This window comes from Arvicola amphibius, chromosome 18 (assembly GCF_903992535.2).
Source record: "Arvicola amphibius chromosome 18, mArvAmp1.2, whole genome shotgun sequence".
NCBI lineage: Eukaryota > Metazoa > Chordata > Mammalia > Rodentia > Cricetidae > Arvicola > Arvicola amphibius.
This window is the reverse complement of record NC_052064.1, coordinates 27,801,197-27,819,686: the sequence shown is the minus strand read 5'-3', so window position 1 is coordinate 27,819,686 and position 18,490 is coordinate 27,801,197. Positions and strand designations below refer to the sequence as shown.

The window sequence follows — 18,490 nt, the reverse complement described above, 5'->3', positions numbered from 1 at the left end:
TCGGTCCCATGCAGGCTCCCTGATTGTTGGTTCAGTCTCTGCAAGCGCCTATGAGCCCAGGTTAGTTGGTTCTGTGGGTTTTCTTGTGATGCTCTTGTACAATCCTTTCTCCCTCTCTTCAGCAGGATTCCCTGAGCTCGGGATAATGTTTGGCTGTGCATCAGATACCAGATGAAGGCTCTCTGATGACAATTTGGGTAGTCACCAATCTATGAGTAGAGCCGAATATTGTTAGGCTTCGTGACATGACATTCTTTTCCCTCCAGTCATGTTTGGTCTCGGGGCCATCTCATGTTTGATTCCATCCTAGGTCTCGGGGCCATCCAGCCTCTGGGTCCTGGCCCTCCAAGCAGTATCAGGGTGGGCTCACTCTCTTAACACGGGTTTCCAGGGGACCAGTCATTGGTTGGCCACTCCCACAATCTCTGCACCAGCCGTACTCCAGACCATCCCATAGGCAGGGCAGATTGGAGGCGAAAGGTTTGGTGGCTGGGTTGGTTTCCCAATCCCTCGGCTGGGAGTCTTGCCTGGTCACCGGAGATGGCCAGTTCAGGCTACATATCCACTACTGCCGGGAGTCTTAGCTGGGGTCACCCCATAGGTTCCTGGGTTTCCTTTGTGCCGGGCTTCTACCTGAGTCCATAATGCCTCCTTTTCCAGTCATCTCTTTCAGTTCTCTCCCCCCGCACCCCAATCAGACCCCTTATGTTCTCATCCCCGCTGCCCCCAGTCCGTCCGTAAGATCTCTCCTGCTTAGCTCCATGTGTTCTCCCATTGTTCCCTCCTTGTTACTCAGCCTCTCTGGGTCTGTGAATTGTAGCATGATTATCTAATATCCACTTATAAGTAAGTGTATTCCATATTTTTCTTTTTGGGCCTGGATTACCTCACTAAGGATGACTTTTTTTTTTTTTTAATTCTGTCCACTTGCCTGAAAATTTCATGCCATTGTTTTAAACAGCTGAATAATACTCCATTGCATAAATGTACCACATTTTCTTTAGCCATTCTTCAGTTGAGGGGCATCTAGGTTGTTTCCAGGTTCTGGCTATTACGGATAATGCTGCTATTAACATAGTTGAGCAAGTGTCCTCGTGGTATGTTAGGACATCCTTTGGGTATATACCCAAGCGTGGTATAGCTGGGTCTCTAGGTAGATCGATATCCAATTTCCTGAGAAACCAACATACTGATTTCCAAAGTGGCTGTACAAGTTTGCATTCCCACCAGCATTGGAGGAGCGTTCCCTTTACCGCACTTCCCTCTCCAGCATAAGCTGTCATCAGTGTTTTTGATCTTAGCCATTCTGACCGGTGTATGATGGTATGGAGTGAAGGTCTTTGACTGTTTGGATGAGAACAGACGTCTAACAGTCTATACTGTTGGTCCTCAGGCTTCAGATCCTGAAGGATCACTTCACGTACTCGCTCTACGTCAACATCTGCCGCTCGCTCTTTGAGAAGGACAAGATGCTGTTCTCCTTCTGCCTCACCGTGAACCTGCTGCTACACGACAATGCGGTTAGTGAGGGTCCCGTCTGTAGGACACAGATGCTCGTGGTACAGGAAGACAGTCTTAGGGATGTGCCATGACGTGATGTCAGTGTCTGCGTGTCCCTGCATCTTGATAATGCAACTTAAGAATCAACGCAGAGGGCTCACACTCTAGACCCAAGTATATTAACTATTGGGGGAGGAGGTCAGGGTGCATGATGCTCTAGTCTCTGGGGCCGGTTAGACGATCATGCTCTAACCCGGTCAGAGGTAGAAATAATTCTTATCATCAGGTGGAATAGCTTTCCCAGGATGGGTAACATTGAAGGTGGGCTCTAAAGTTTATTGTGAGCAAGAAGCCCATCTCCAGGGTCCTCCAGACCTGATGGACGCTGCTTGTCTAGCTAGGCAACACTATCGTGATAGCATTGATTTATTACTTTGCTAATCTGTATGGGGACGTATGCATATATATGTATATATGCATATGACGAAGAACAGAAACAAAGCAAGACATGGCCAGGCTGATTTTCACAGTAGTAAAGTATAAATTTCAGACTGGAGTGTGTTACCGTCATGCAGACTTTTACGTGTTTCAGTTTAAGAATCTGGTGTAGTGCACAGCTGTAATCCCCACACTTGGGCAGCTACGGCAAGGGGATTGTGAGTCTGAGCGCAGTCTGGGCTGTGCAGCGAATCTGAGGACAGCCTGAGCTATGTAGCTGTATCCCGTGTTAAAAAAAAACAACTTGTTTCTATTGGATTCTCACGTGGCCATGCATTTAACATTTAATGTTACTAAATAATTTATTCTCATTTTCAAGGAAATTACTCAAATCTAACCATTTGACTTTAATGATTGCATGCAAATGTAACCTAATTTTAAATCTCTTTATCTAAAAGATAGGAAGTACTTTATTTATTTATTTATTTATTTATTTATTATTTATTTAAGAAACATCATAGTCTCTTCATGTATTTGTTTTTAAGATTGGTAAAGTTTCATATGGTCATATCTTGATGGAATTGGGGAAAATATTTATTATTTTTCAGTATATTTCTTGTACATACTTCATAGTAACTCCCTATATTTTATAGAGAATAAATGGAAATATGGCGGATTTTTGCTACCCCACCTTTCTGTGAATTTTCAGAGTCAATATTTGGGACTATAAGCAACCATTTTTGAGGAACATCTGTTATTCAAGTAGAATTTATTCTGGCCTTAATTTTTAAGCTATTAATTCTAGATAAAATGATTGAAAGGTAGCTATTTAAGTGGAGCTACGTTTTTAACTGCTCCTAATTGGTACTCGGATACTCGGATTTTTCGTGACTCCATAGACAGCCATAACAGGCGTGGGATTTCACGAGACTCTGAAAGGACCCCACTGCTCTGCCGTGGCTGTAAACTCACCAGGAAGAGTTTCTGTGACTCTCCATGGTGTGTCTCTTCTGCAGATCAACAAGGCAGAGTGGAGATTTCTGCTCACCGGTGGCATTGGGCTGGACAACCCTTACACCAACCCTTGCACGTGGCTTCCTCAGAAGTCCTGGGACGAGGTCTGCCGCCTGGACGACCTGCCGGCCTTCAAGACCATTCGCAGGGAGTTCATGCGCCTGAAGGATGGGTGGAAAAAAGTGTACGACAGCTTGGTATGTGTTCACCCTTTCCGCTCCTCCAAAGCTTTTAAATGAAGAAGACAACAATGTCACAAAGCACATCTTTATCTTTGTGCACAAGCAAGGTTTCATAGCCTTCAGCAACCAGTCAGTGGTTAAAATACAAAGTTTGGCTCCTTTTATCCTTCACTGTCTAAGACAATGGTTCTGTTTCTAATTCTACCCAAACTCCAGAGATATGAAGACTTAAGCCACATGACCTTTAGAAATATTTTGCTGAATTTCATCAGCAAGTGTTTCTTTTCCATTTCCACTTAGATTGGAGCAATCATTATAGGAGATGAACTAAAATTTTACCAACTGTTTAGATTTTCTGAATGTGGAATATGAGCTCACGAATACTTTTATAATTGGAGGAACGGGGAAAGCTGGCATTTCAAAAACAGTTTTTATGAAGCCCCGACTTTCTAATTAGATCCTGAAAGTTAACACATGCCATAAAGCAGTTTGTTTCCCTTTTTAAGAGAGGTAGCATTTCTTACATTTTCCGGCTTTACTTTGGCATAAAGGCTAAAATTTTTTTCCAGTTCCCAGTTACTGTTTTCTGCTCCGTTGTTTCTGCTCTTGCCATCTTTACTCTTCTTGAATACAGTAGGTAGCTAGCTGCTCTCCATAGAGACAGTTGTAGCTAAACCAGGGTTAGGTAGGCGGCTGCACTGGGGTGGGGGAGGGGCTGGCAGCAGGGCCAACCATCTTTGCTCTTGGCTGCCTGTCCCCTGATGGTGAGACCGAATTCATTCCTTTGGAATGAGTCTGCTCTGGATCTGCCCTTGCTGCTGATGACAGTAATTCCTAGAAGCATCTTTTAGTGAGTATTTCTTTTCAATTTAAAATGACAACTGCATTCATTGTGTTGAGCCATGGAGAGAAACCACATAGCTCGTTCTGAAATTTCAAAGGTATACACATTGACATTTATTTTCCCACGCCTTAAATAACATTGGCACTAATGTTCGGTTTTCACGACTCATATGTCTCCCTCACGAATATGATTATTTGTAAACTAATAGTGTTTTCAGAGATGATCTCCGACGCTGACTGACTTCCTATAATCTTAGGAGCCACACCATGAGATCTTCCCAGAAGAGTGGGAGAATAAAACCAATGACTTCCAAAGGATGCTCATCATTCGCTGTTTGCGGCCAGACAAGGTAAGGTGGGGCTTGGAGGGCGGCTCTCACTCTGCCCCTCTGTGCACAGCCCAGTCAAACATTTCCTCAGACACCCGGGGGGTGGAGGAACTGCAGCAATAATTTGACTTCCCAAAATGTTTCTATATTTACTTAAACCATCTGGATTAGTAGCTAACAGCATGCATTTTTAGTGTTAGGTTTTTAGTGACTATTCTGTGTGATGGTTCCTCTGCCTCACAGACTTCTCTTTTCCTGCTGTAGCCCCATTTTTATTTCATAACGTAGTGAGACTTGTCAATGACATTAACTTCAGGTTTATATTTCAGAACATCTAGAGCATTTTCTCTAAGTGCAGGTTTATATTTGTACACACACACACACACACACACACACACACAGACCATATACGGGCTGTGTTAAGATTTCAGTCATTGTTGACACCAAGGGTGATACCGGTACTGTTATTTTAACTCCTGTTAATATAAATATTCAGCCAGCAAAGCAGCAAACCCGCCATTTCAGCACATTTTAATATTTATTAATGTCAGGCCTACAGTCTGTAGAACATGAATTTGCCCAGGTTTGTTGACAGATATCCTCAGAGATGTCGAAGAGTGTGAGCAGTAAGCTGTTGTTAAGTACGTTAAGGAGCTACCATAACTACCCCTTGTTAAAAACAAATTAATTCCTTCAAAACTCAAGGTGTCCACAATTTGGATTTTTTTTTTCCAAAGAAAATGCCTATATTCCAACTCTTCCCCCAGGTAAAAGCAGAATTTAAATGGTGAACGTAATATATAAAAGTATTTTCTATGCATGTGTCGGGGATAATCTGGGGCAGGGACATGCCTTGCGGGGCTCAGCCAGGCCCAGATGTCTTTGGCACAGAGGCCTGCCCACATGTTTTAGTTGGAATGCAGTCCAGTTTGTATCAGATTTATCTTCATATAGAACAACTGTAGAATATGTTTTAACATGTTTTAATAAAGGAAGTAGCCTACTACATGAAACATCTATGGTTTATTAAAGTCACAATTCTGCCCTGTTCTCTGGGAAGTAAAATGACCCTTGTTTGATGTTGGTGAACCTAATTAAATGCCCCCTTGGGGGATGGAGAGATGGCTCAGTGGTTAAGAGCACAGGCTGCTCTTCCTGAGGTCCTGAGTTCAATTCCCAGCAACCACATGGTGGCTCACAACCATCTGTAATGAGATCTGTTGCCCTCTTCTGGTGGTGCGGGCATAAATGGAGGCAGAATGTTGTATATGTAATAAATAAATAAATCTTAAAAAAAAGTTACAAGCTCATATTTAAAAAAATAAATAAATAAATGCCTCCTTTGATGACGCTTAAAAAAAGAACTTTTCAGAGAAACTTTAGTGGGAAGCTTCAGGATTCTCCTTCCCACTTAAAGAAGGAGAAAGTGGACATGCTTGTAATGCTTCCTTCGTGGGCCTTGCTCCTGTCACTAAATGTGGCTAATGAGCCCTTCCTAGCTATGGCAGCATCAGCTGCCATCTTCTTCGGCAGCTTTGTGTCTTTGACATTTGACACTGTAATCTGAAGACAGATTAAACCATAGATCAAATATTGCTTTCCGTATTCTCTTTCTTTTTGAAGGTGGGAGTTACGTAGGCTGAGGTGTTTTGTGGAGGGGTGTTTTTCTTTCGGCCGATGGATTGTTCTGTTTGTTTTCCAGTCACAGTAGACTTCACATCACACTGCTCTGCCCACACCTTAGTCTCTGGCTTACAACCTTTTCATGTCTATTCAAAATTTTCTTCTAGTATTTTCCATTCCCTTGGATTAGTGAGACAAGTTACAAACTGATACTTACCAATATCTCAGTTCTCTTCTCCTTTGATGTGCGTTTAAAGTGGAGATAGCAGGCACAGACCTGACTTGGCTAGTTGAATGTATTTATTGAGCTGCCACTGGGCGGTTGTCCAAGACGCTTCCCGCTGTCAAAACCACAGACTCCTGTGCTGAGGTTTGAGGGCCCTGAGGCTTGGTTGCTGCCCACACCTGGAGATTGCTGGGATCACAGATGACCCCGCAGAGTCAAGAAATCAGCTTCTATGTGTTGAGCCCCTGCAGTTTGGAAATCATTCACAACTGCGGCCACTTTCCATTTAAGTGATGCAATTAATCGGTCACTACACAACCACACCCATGTCTTTAGTGTAAAAATAATTGTTAAATGCTGCTGTTTCATCCGGACGCTTTGTGCTCTTAACACTTAGTGTTTCCAGGATCTCAAAGCTTTAGTGGTGAGTTGGTGATTCTGAAAACTATATCCTGAGCATGGTTTGTTTTTTTTTTTCCTGTTGGCCACCAGCTCACAAATAACAACAGAGACTTCTTATTAATTATACAAAGTTAGACCATTAGCTTAGGCTGGTCCCTTTAACTGTCATAACTTAAATTAACCTGCTTTTATTAATCTATAGTCTACCATGTCTTCTTCCCTCTCAGTTTCTCTCTTTCCCCAGAAGTCCCGCCATCCTCTCCTGCCTAGCTATTGGCCATTCAGCTCTTTTTTAAAAACTGACCAGAAGGCTCCTTTGGCAGAGGCTCTTCTTTGTAGTATAAATATTCTGCAATATATCCCCTTTTGTCTAACTAAAAAGGAAAGGTTTTAGCTCTAGCATAGTAAAACTATATACAGTAAGAACAATTATCAAGTAAGAATTATATTCACAATGTCTAGTTCATTTGTATTTGGCAAATGTGGAGAACACAATCTATTATCTATCCTATCTTGGTGAGTCCAAAGTTTTATACTTAAACCAATTTTTAACATAACTTGTATTACTAGCCTAAAAATATCCTTTTAGACTTTAAAACAACTTAAGCTTTTGTGTTTCTCAACCTCATAAACCTTACATTTCTTATGTAAGTTTTTTTTTTTAATTTGGTAACAAAGAAAACGGTATAGCTATCTAGTCTTTAATCTCATCAGAGACCCGAGAAAGGTGAAATATTACCTGAGAAGACAGGAAGTGTGGAGTAAACAACTTCCAAAACTATAGAAACGACTGTTTCTATAAAGCAAGAATTTTGTAGGACTGTCCTAACCTGTCTTGACAAAGTTAGGCAGTCACCTTCTTTTGTGTCCTGCTTGTTCAGTTTGGACAGCACACTGTCAGCAGTCAAGGGAAGGGCAGCTTCTTGCCCAATGGCTAACCTTGCCACAAATGAAAGCAAACTCTATATGGAGGTTCTTCAATGTCCATCATTCTTTTTTTGAAGTAAATTGGGGCTGCCAGGAGCAAATGTCTATATCAATAAAACATTTTAAATGGCACATTCTATAGGTCTCTAAAGTGTTTTAATGACCATCTATCTACTTAAAATATATCTCTGTGTGACCTTGAAAACATACCTAACATGACTATAAGTTTGATTGTTATAGATGACTAACTAGTAACTTGTTTTTCTTTATTATCCTAAATAGCTTTCAAGGACTAAAGCTTTATATTACTTTTTAAAAATGAGCTGCATAGGCAAAATACCTTAAAACAAGAATAGAAACATATATACAATATTGCAAAAATAGCCTTACATTTATATTAATATATAAAAATCTATACCAATGTAAAATATTTGAGACTAGTAATTGCTTTTTTAGTTTGAAAGTAGATTCAATAATCTACCATTTTAGCCTATCATTTCTATATCTCCCCCTTTCTTTTTAGAATGAAATCTCTGAATCAAATCTCCTTTGTTCAGTTTTCTCCTTGACCATGGCCAATAATGCTTACGACCAACCCCTCTAAACAATAACAAACATCCACCAAATGTGGGAGAGACAAATCTTAAATTGCTAGGCTACCCCCACGGAGTGATGCTGGCAGCTGGCTCCACCCCCTTTGGCTCCATGAGGGCCTAGCCTCATGCCAATGGGTACCTGCCCAGAACAACATCTACCTGCCCCAGTTCTGGGGATTTGTTGTGTCCACCCGCAGGAGGAGTCTGTACCCAGCGCCTGCTGCCCAAGTGTTCAACTGTACAGCAGGGCCTCTTCAAAAAGCTCCTTAGGCAGAGACACATCCTTACAATGGAAACAAATATTCTGCAACAATATATTGTGTGGTGATATTTGACTAGTCTGCCTCTAAAAGGGTGGCTTCCTGGGGAAGAATGGCATTAGCCTGGGAAGAGAGGAACAATGCCATAGGGGAATAATATCTAAGCTAGTAATGTATGCATTTCATTTCTTCCCTATCTCTAGCTAAAAGTTTTATATACATACATACACATACATGCATACATACATACATATACACATACATACATACTAGGAAAACTAACCAGTGTCTCTTAATTTGGTTATTTTCCTTTAGGGTTCAGGTCATCCTTTCTCTTTTCTGAGCTCAGAGGTGTGTAGGCACAGTGTAATTTCCATGTTTTTCCTAAAATCTTAGCCAGTAACTTGAGAGATTTGGGCTAGAAAACCAACCCATTGTTACTTTCCATTATTAATGGAATCAAATTGGGGAGACTAATTTTTGTAATGGTTTCTGTGTTCCCGATTTGGATATAAAAACCTCTACACAATCTGAAACCATAGTTGCAAATACAAAGAGGTACTTAAACCCATTTTGGCCTGGTTTTCATGTCTGAAGTTCACCTAGTATCCAGGTATCTTGCCTGGAGTCCTGACTCCCGTGGGTACCTTGGATGGTGGCCCAGTGATTGGGCACAACCTATACACCACCTAACGGTGTCCAGTGTCTTTTTCTAGATCCTGGCACATGAAATTTAATAGTTCTAATAGTTTTATACTCCCCAAGGGGGTTACTAGATGGAGTTGTTAACTCAGGTTAATTTTTGGGGAGTTGTTTTTGGGAAGTTGTGGGAGATGGACCCCTTCCCATTTTGTTCTCTTGAAACCCTACCCTCATACGTACTGCTCGGAAGCTGTGGTTGCCAGGCTTTCTAATGCTGTAGTGTGGAGAAATTGGAAAGATTCTTGCTAAGTCACCAGTAGGAAAATGAGATGAGCCCATAGTTCCCTTCAAATTGAATAGTTCTAGTATCTCACTGGCAGAAGAGAGATAGCAAGTGAAAATGTACTGGGGTGTGCAGTGTTTGGAGTCCATTTAGATTTATAAACTGAAGAGCTTCCAGCTGCAGCTCTGTCATTCCAAAATGTAAACGAAAAGCAAATTCATCAACTTCCAATAAGAAACTTGTCAGGTGTGAGTTCATAAACGTCTCTGACCTCAAATAAATCCTGGAGGAATTTGCACTGATTGGAAAGGCATGCATAGAAAAACCTCAGGCTCCACCCTGGCCTTCGAGAAGGCTAGGGTATTTGCTGCTGACAGAATTCATTTGGCAGACTTAATGCTGGAATGATCAGATTGCTGTTGCAGACGTCAGCCTGCAAGCCTGATCTAGTTCTAGCCTCGTCGTGCTGGGGTGCTGGGAAGTGAGCAAGTTCCGTGCAGTTGCAATACGGGAAGGGCAACTGTGGGATTTATCTCCTCTTGCCCTGGGGCCACAGGGCCACAGGGCAATACTCACATTCCTAACTGGGCCCCCAGAGCTAACAGCTAATACCAGATAAAGGAATGGCCCTAGGGACAGCAGTGTCCACCCATGCAGGTAAACCGGTGCGTCCTGCCCTCACAGACTCTTAGGAAACAGCAAATTCCCTGTACTTGTCATTTTATTTGGGAAACGATAACTTTGGGGAGAGGTTAAAACTGACTTTGGGAGAAATATTCTGTTGAATAAGTGTGATGTTTTGTGGTTGTTTTAATCTGATGAGGAAAAAATCCCTTTGTGAAAAGAATGGTAGAGAGAAAGAGGAAAGTAAGACCCAGGATGGGAAATGAGGATATTTGTGGTATTTCAGCATTTGACATTTGTGATAGTTCAAATTAGCTGAAGCATGACACTATCTAAAAATAAATGTGTGTGTGTGTGTGTGTGTGTGTGAATTTATTCTTAGATTTTGTTGTTGTTTAGAATTTCTGGAATTAGCATCTTATGCTCATAGAAATCTTGATAGTTTCTGTTTGCTGATTTAGTAGATATTGAATCTGAATGAACAGTATCACCGCCTTGCTGGGTAGGTCCTGGTTATAATACTTTGATTGTTTGCCATTTGAGAGTCTCACTACACAGGCGAGGCTGACCCCAACCCCAAGATGCTCCTGCCTCAGCCTCTGGAATGCTGGAATAGGTATGTGCCACCACACCTGCTTTGATTAAGTACCTATAGGTGTGCGTTTCACTCCTCCATACCTTTGCATTTACATGAGTCTACGAAAGTATTGGATAGAGATTAAAAAGTCTAATTTGGGCCAGCAAGATGACTCCGTGGGTAAAGGTACTTTAAGCCTAATGACTGAGTTAGAGGCCCAGAACCCACATTCTAGGAGAAGAGAACGCATGCAAGTTGACCTGTAACTCACTATGGCTCATGCACACCCACCCCCACAACACACCCACATACATACATACATACATACATACATACATACATACATACATAGTCTAATCTGGACCTGGCTATGTCTCCATTGCCTCTCAGTTCCTAGCCACACATATGCACAGGAACACACACACATTTGGCAGACTTTTCAAAAGCATTGTGACACGCGGGTGATTTTTGCTTACAAATCTTTTCAAACAGATGTTGCCGAGAACACCCAACTGGTGTTTGGAGCTACTGTAACTGTTTCCTGAGGGTAGCGCCTTTCTTAGACATTGGGCATTGGCAAATTGCTCCCACGGTTTGCACCAAGTTGAGGGGTGTTCCAGGCCCGTGGAATTGCTCCCCTAGGCTGGGGTGCTGCTGTGTGTGCGTGTAGTCCCATCGGCAGCCATTCTGCTGGGCTGTTGGGCCTTCACAGACACTTTGCATTGCTCCTTCCTCTGAGGTAGCCCGTGCTCCATTCTGCAGGTGGTGTGTTTGCCTTGCCACCAACCTTCTGTGATAACTAAGCTCTTCCAGGCGCGCTCACGGCACTCTGTGTGGCGGGACCGATTAGTCTCTGAGAAGAAGATGAAGAAGAAACAGAGCAAGTTTGTGACTTCAAAATTTGAGCAGACATCAGTATTTCAGAGCAGGGTTAAAGGTGCATTCGGTAGCTACTGCTCAAGACACAAACTGGGTAATGGAATAAATTATATGTATGATGTTAGCTGTATGAACATCTGTAGCTGTAAATTTCTATCAAAGGGAATGTGCATTTCAAAACCTACAAGTGTATGTGAAATAAAAGCATGTTTCTCTAAAGAAGCTATGTCAAAGGTGGCTCTGAAGGAGTAGATTGGCATCTCAGTACTGCAACATTTTTTTTTTTTTTGATTTTTCGAGACAGGGTTTCTCTGTGGCTTTGGAGCCTGTCCTGGAACTAGCTCTTGTAGACCAGGCTGGCCTCGAACTCACAGAGATCCGCCTGCCTCTGCCTCCCGAGTGCTGGGATTAAAGGCGTGCGCCACCACCGCCCGGCAGGATACTTATTTTTTTTAAAAATGAAAGTGTCTTTAAATTTGGCAGGTCATATTAATCATTAGTGACTATTTAAATCATCTGTAATTGTTTTTCTGAAAGGAATTTATGTCCCAGTAATGCCCTGGATCCCCTTTTAAAACCTCATCTTTATATCCAGAGTCTGGTTTGTTTGGTCTGGAGGCAGGCTCTCGGATGTAGCCCGGCCTGGCTTTGAACTTGTCAACTTCCTTCCTCAGGCTTCCCCAGTGCTGAGGTCACAGGCTGGCGCTTCCCAACCCAGCCACTGTTTCGTTCTTAACCCAGAGGATCCGGGCGATTCTCTCAAATGTGCTCTTGTCGCTTTTAGGTGATCCCCATGCTGCAGGAATTCATAATCAAGAAGCTGGGGCGCGCTTTCATCGAGCCGCCCCCCTTTGACTTGTCCAAGGCGTTTGGGGACAGTAATTGCTGCGCGCCGCTCATCTTCGTCCTCTCTCCTGGGGCGGATCCCATGGCGGCTCTTCTGAAATTCGCGGACGACCAGGTAGGCACCTCAGAGCAGATGAAGCCAGCCGACGCTGTTGCCTTCCTTTGTGCTATGACTCAAGTCTTAGAGGATGAGAGAAAGCTTAAAATTGTCTCTCCACTGTAGGAAGGGCGTGGGATTCTGAAACTTGCCAGAGTCCCGGGAAAATGGCACTTGACGGCAGCACTTACATTAAAAGTCGCTCCTTAGACAACTTGTGAAACTAAAACCAGGAGTTTCTGGTAGTGGTGGCGCACGCCGTAGGATTTACTAGAGGAGATGAAGGCAGGAGGGTCATGAGTTCAGGACCAGCCTGGGCTTTTTTTTTTTTTTTCTCCACAGCTTTTAGGCCAGTACATGAGCTTGGTTGGTTTCATTAAAGTCCACACAGTTACTCCAGGGTGAACCATCTGTTCTTGCCCCTCTTCCTCACCTCCAAGGGGGCCTCTTTGACTCTCCAGAGCTATACAGCTATACAGCTATACAGCTATATAGCCCCTTTGCCAGTACAGTATGTTTAATTACCTACACTTATAAGAGATTTAAAATCATGTTCCCGTTATTTATAATAAATGTTCTTCTGCCACACTGTCTAGAAGAAAGTAGTGAGCAGGCGGCTGTGACTTTCTGAGTTGGTTCTCCTCATTTTGGTATAATTTAAATTGCTTTTTGTGCAAACACCGTTGTAGTTTCTAACACCAACATGAACATTTCATGAAGATTGTGCCCCCACGTGAATGTTGGTGGTGAATGTTATTTATGTTTCCTCTTGGAAATCTTACAGAAGACTTTGAGATAAATCACGGTAGCTCCATTTCACAGTGAGGGATACAAAAGCCCAGAGCGGGTAGCTCCATGAAAGACACGTCACTTTAAGATTAAAGTAGCTTCTGTCGGGCTGCTCTCTACTTGAAAAACCAGGCTTCTGTAGGAGTGCTGTGGCTGTCTGATACAGCCCTCACTGCTTGTCATGGAAGTGCTGGGCTATGGATGCCATGATTAAAAAGAAGGAGACTTCAAGTAGCAAAGGAGCAGGGCCATTGATTCCTAAGGTCATCCCAGGTGGCCTGTGGAGAAATGACTTGAGGCATTTCTTGAGTCATTGAGCTGGGGCAGAGTGTGTTGGGAATCAGGTAAGACACGTAGTGTTGGATCCATCGTGGAAGTAGGGGGGATAGCTCAGGGTGTCCATCTTCCACGGGGCTTTTCTTACCATGCTCCAGTATCCTTCCGTGACTGCAAGCAATGAGTGACCCAGGTCTCCCTCTGCTCCGGCCGCTGCTGGAGGCCTCTTCCTGGAAGCCTAGTGACAACTGCCCTCAAAATGAGGAGATCAGGAAGCCACAAATGAGCTGGGGAAAGATTCTCAGAGTTTCCTAAGGAAGCTGTTGACTGGGAGTCAGTGGTTAATGCTTTTGTTCTCCTAATTTTTTCAGAATCCAAAGTGACTGGCACATTCACTCAAGGTGACAGGACGAGTTAATTGGCCCATACATATTTCATTTTGCCACTCAATTAACAAAAAAATTGTTTTAAAGGTCGCTAAGTGACAGCTGTGCCCTTTCGTATACTCCTATATTAAAAATCTTTCTAATGCTTTTATTTTCTATATCTTACATCAACAGTCAAAAAAACTTAGAGAATTTTTCTCTTATTCGCGTGATCATCCCTGCACTATGACATCTAAGTGTTGGTCAGTATGTTCAGGTCACATCTGTCTGAACCAATGTATGACATCTAAGTGTTGGTCAGTATGTTCAGGTCACATCTGTCTGAACCAATGTATGACACTAAGTGTTGGTCAGTATGTTCAGGTCACATCTGTCTGAACCAATGTATGACACTAAGTGTTGGTCAGTATGTTCAGGTCACATCTGTCTGAACCAATGTATGACACTAAGTGTTGGTCAGTATGTTCAGGTCACATCTGTCTGAACCAATGTATGACACTAAGTGGCATTGTTGTTCTTGCACACAGGGCTATGGGGGCTCAAAACTGAGCTCTCTCTCCCTTGGCCAAGGCCAAGGGCCCATTGCTATGAAGATGTTAGAAAAAGCTGTCAAGGATGGAACATGGGTGGTTCTCCAAAACTGTCATCTTGCCACCTCTTGGATGCCAACGCTCGAGAAAGTGTGTGAGGTAAAGATGCAGATATATGTTTACTAGAGTGCACCTCCGTCTGTCGATACACACCCCGCCCATGAGTGCTCCTCCCCACCCCCGTCTGTCGATACACACCCCGCCCACGAGTGCTCCCGCCCCCCCTCCCGTCTGTTGATACACACCCCGCCCACGAGTGCTCCTCCCCACCCCTGTCTGTTGATACACACCCCGCCCACGAGTGCTCCTCCCCCCCCCCCCCCCCCCCCCCGTCTGTCGATACACACCCCGCCCACGAGTGCTCCCGCCCCCCCTCCCGTCTGTTGATACACACCCCGCCCACGAGTGCTCCTCCCCACCCCTGTCTGTTGATACACACCCCGCCCACGAGTGCTCCTCCCCCCCCCGTCTGTCGATACACACCCCGCCCACGAGTGCCCCCCCATCTGTCGATACACACACCACCCACGAGTGCACCTCCCTGTCTGTTGATACCCACCCCACCCACGAGTGCACTTCCCCATCTAACTGTTGATACCCATCCCACCCACGAGTGCTCCTCCCTGACTAACTGTTGCTATCTATCCCACCCCAAGTGCTCCTCCCCATCTGTTGGTATCCATCCCACCCATGAGTGCTCCTCCCCGTCTAACTGTGACTACCCATCCCACCCACGAGTGTTCCTCCCTGTCTGACTGTGGATAGCCATCCCACCCAAGGGCCTCGTTTCTGTTCCCTCATTGGACAGGCTGCAGGTTAACATTGCAGCTACACCACGGGCTCATGCTGAGAACCTCACACACAGCCAGACACCTTTAGAGAGTGGAGGGCCTCTTCAGTGGGTCAGAATGTCCTCGGCCTGGAGGAACAGGCCCAAAGATGGTAGTGAACCCTACATTTTACAGCAGTGACCAGGCCCACAGTAGTTATTCCTATGCCTTCACATCGCCCTGCTAATGGAAGGTTCTGTGACCTCCAGCCTCAGACCTAAGGCAGCTAAGAGTGGTAGATATGGTCCCTACAGGACACACCAGCTCGTACCCTTTGAAATACCCTTGGCTCCTAAACAAATGGTTCTAGCTTGGTGTAGTATTGATTTGTCTGACTGCATTGCTTACTCCCAAATCTGGCTGTGGCAGGAGGAGGGGGTTAGTTTTAATCTAGCCCCGAGCAAAGGATTATTTTTGTAAATATTTCGGAAGTCTCAGTGCAGACATGAACATTTTAAGAAGGCTTTAGTCTTTGGGCCAGCTCTGAACTACGTAGCACCTCTGTAGTCTGTATAGTCATGTGAATTAATTTTATCAGGAGGATGACTATGCTCTGGGCCTTCTCAGTGAAGTGTGGTGATTCTGAGTTCTCGCTTCAATCACAACAATTCCATCTCTGTTCTGTGACTGTTTCTCTTTCCAGACTGTCTCTCAGGTGCACTGAGGCGATCCCTCAGACTCACTCACACTTTCCCTTCTGCTTTGTTTGCTCGCAGGAGTTAAGCCCAGAGACCACGCACCCGGATTTCCGAATCTGGCTGACGAGTTACCCTTCTCCGAATTTCCCCGTGTCGGTCCTGCAGAATGGAGTGAAAATGACCAACGAAGCCCCGAAAGGATTGCGGGCTAATATCATCCGATCATACCTCATGGACCCGATCTCTGACCCTGAATTCTTTAGCAGCTGCAAAAAGCCTGTTAGTGATGGCTAAGTCCTGCCCCTTAGCCCCGTAAAGCGGTTCAAGTGGGCCCCGGTGGTCGGGGCTGTGTGCACAGAGTGAAGCTACAAATTAAGCAGGCCTCCCGCTCTGCAGCACAGTTGGTTTTCATTGCTGATTATTGACTGTGCTGAAGTCAATTTTATTAATATTTCATTTTAATTTTACCACCGGCTCCACGTCTGCTCAGCTGAGATATTATGGGGTACCATCAATAATGTAGGCTTCTGTTGAGAAAGTCAGCTGTAAGCCATTCCCAGCGCCAATCTTCAAGGCTCGAGAACTTGTTCCAGGATATGAACTGAGCCCTTTCCTATCTGGAACCATCTCTCCAAATTAAAACATAAAAAACATTTCCTCCATATAGCCATAATGAGAGCCAAAATGATTTTCCCCCTCGATTGACGAGGCTCATAAGGGTCTTTTCCGGAGCCACCAGGCAGGCTGGGAAAACACCCACTGTGTTCATGATTAGAATTCTGTCTGAATGGCAGTGACCTAAAATTGTTTCGTGGTGTTTCGCTGTAATTAAAAATGGAAGGGCTCTTTTGTATGAGACACTATGAACCTTGATAAGTTTCAACACTCAAAAGCGTACTGTCTTGATGTACGAACATTACTTACGTGCACATCAGTAGAAAGCACTGAAACTACTTTCACTAAGCAAAAGTTTGGACACATATAAAAGAAAGAAAGGAAGAAGAGAGACAGAGACCGAGAGAGAGAAAAAAAGGAAGGGAGGAAGGAAGGGAGGAAGGAAGGAAGGAAGGAAGGAAGGAAGGAAGGAAGGAAGGAAGGAAGGAAGGAAGGAATTCACATATACATTTAGAAGTGAGTCACCCTTGTCCTGATCCCCCAAGACTTGTGTCTGGCTGGCTTCTGCACTGATGAGGCGTGGTGAGAGCTGGGGACTCCCACGCAGGTAGTAAGGACATCTGTCCATGTGACAGGCTGCACAGAGCCCCATTTGAAAGCGCACCCTTCCCTTTCTTCTGGTACTCACTTTCTAGAGGTAGAGGCAATAGGAAGCATGGCTCCAACGCAACATAAAAATCTCATTAAATCCCATAACAGCACTTTACAGCTTTGCATTATTTGGAAATTATTTATTTGGAAATGGTTTTATATCTATAGGAAAATTGAAATTTTAAAATAGTAAAAGGAACAACCTATGTCCTTCTCCATATTTACTTACCGTTAATTTTTTGCACCATTTAATTTGTTATTTTGTGTTTCCCCTCCAAATACATTAATATATTTATATACATATGTATATATATATACATTAGTCTCTCTGTGTCTTGTCTGTGTCTTTCTCTGTCTCTGTCTCTCTGTTTCTTTATCTCTGTCTCTTTGTGTGTTGTGTGTGTTGTGTGTGTGTTTGTGTACTAAGTCATCCCTCAACATCCATGGAGGATTGTTTATAATTTAGAACTTCCCTCAGATACTCAAGCGCATAGATGTGCAAGCTTCATATAAAGTGGTATGGCCTTAGCCTATAACTTACATATGTCTTCCGGTATGCTAGCTTAACTAATTTCTAGATTTCTAGCTAACTAGAAACATATAATAGAAGGTGAATGCTACATAAATGTTTGTCAGTTTTCTTATTCAAGGTATAAGAAAACTGTACATATTCGGTAGCAGCACAATTAAAAAATATTTTAATCTGAGGTTGATTAAATTCATACATGCAGAACAGGCAGAAGACAGAAGGCTGACTACATGTAGATGCGTGTGTACATCTGTGCACACACGCACACACACACACACACACACAGCATGACCCCTCATCCTTAAATACTTCCAAGAATGTCCAACCTCTTGATATTCCTTTTGTCAATAAGACACAATGTTGTCGAGTACAGAATTCATATCTGCAAACCAGTAGTCAAATTTCCCTCAGAACATTTCAGCTTTGTGTTGGGTCATGTTCACAGCTCTCCTGGGTCTCAAGTTGGCCACATTTGTAGATGTTTTAGGAATGGGGACATTAACTTTCCACGGTACTACTGTTGCTTTTGTAAATGTAACTGTCATGCCAGTGTCTAGCGTATTTCAATGCTGTCAGCTAGTAGCGCCATTTCCTTGTCTGCGGGGGCATCACCTAAGGTACAGCATCACGTCCTCCTCTCCTTACGCTGTTTCCGCTTTGTCCAGGGGTGCTGTGTGTACGGCTGGCAAGTCCTGCACTTCTGAACTCACTCTCAGGACTCTGCCGCCTTTAACCCGAGGCTCCCTTAGCCCTTCTTGCCTTACGGCAGCAGCTTTCCTGAAGAATGTACTTCCTGATACTGTTTTAATGTGGGATATCCCCCATTCAGAATCTGGGTGACATTCTCTAATGATTACATTCAGCTTTTTTTTTTATTATCTGTCAAATTATTAAGTGT

General features: G+C 43.7%; 1 protein-coding gene across 1 annotated transcript in view; it reads left to right on the top strand.

The window, feature by feature from the left end:
* Nucleotides 1-18,490, top strand: part of Dnah7 (dynein axonemal heavy chain 7) — a 218,972-nt gene that overhangs the window by 162,474 nt on the left and 38,008 nt on the right. The window contains exons 52-57 of the mRNA XM_038315400.1: nt 1,394-1,520; nt 2,955-3,149; nt 4,235-4,327; nt 12,130-12,306; nt 14,267-14,428; nt 15,876-16,076. Coding sequence (XP_038171328.1) covers nt 1,394-1,520; nt 2,955-3,149; nt 4,235-4,327; nt 12,130-12,306; nt 14,267-14,428; nt 15,876-16,076 — 955 coding nt within the window. The remainder of the gene's footprint in view (nt 1-1,393; nt 1,521-2,954; nt 3,150-4,234; nt 4,328-12,129; nt 12,307-14,266; nt 14,429-15,875; nt 16,077-18,490) is intronic.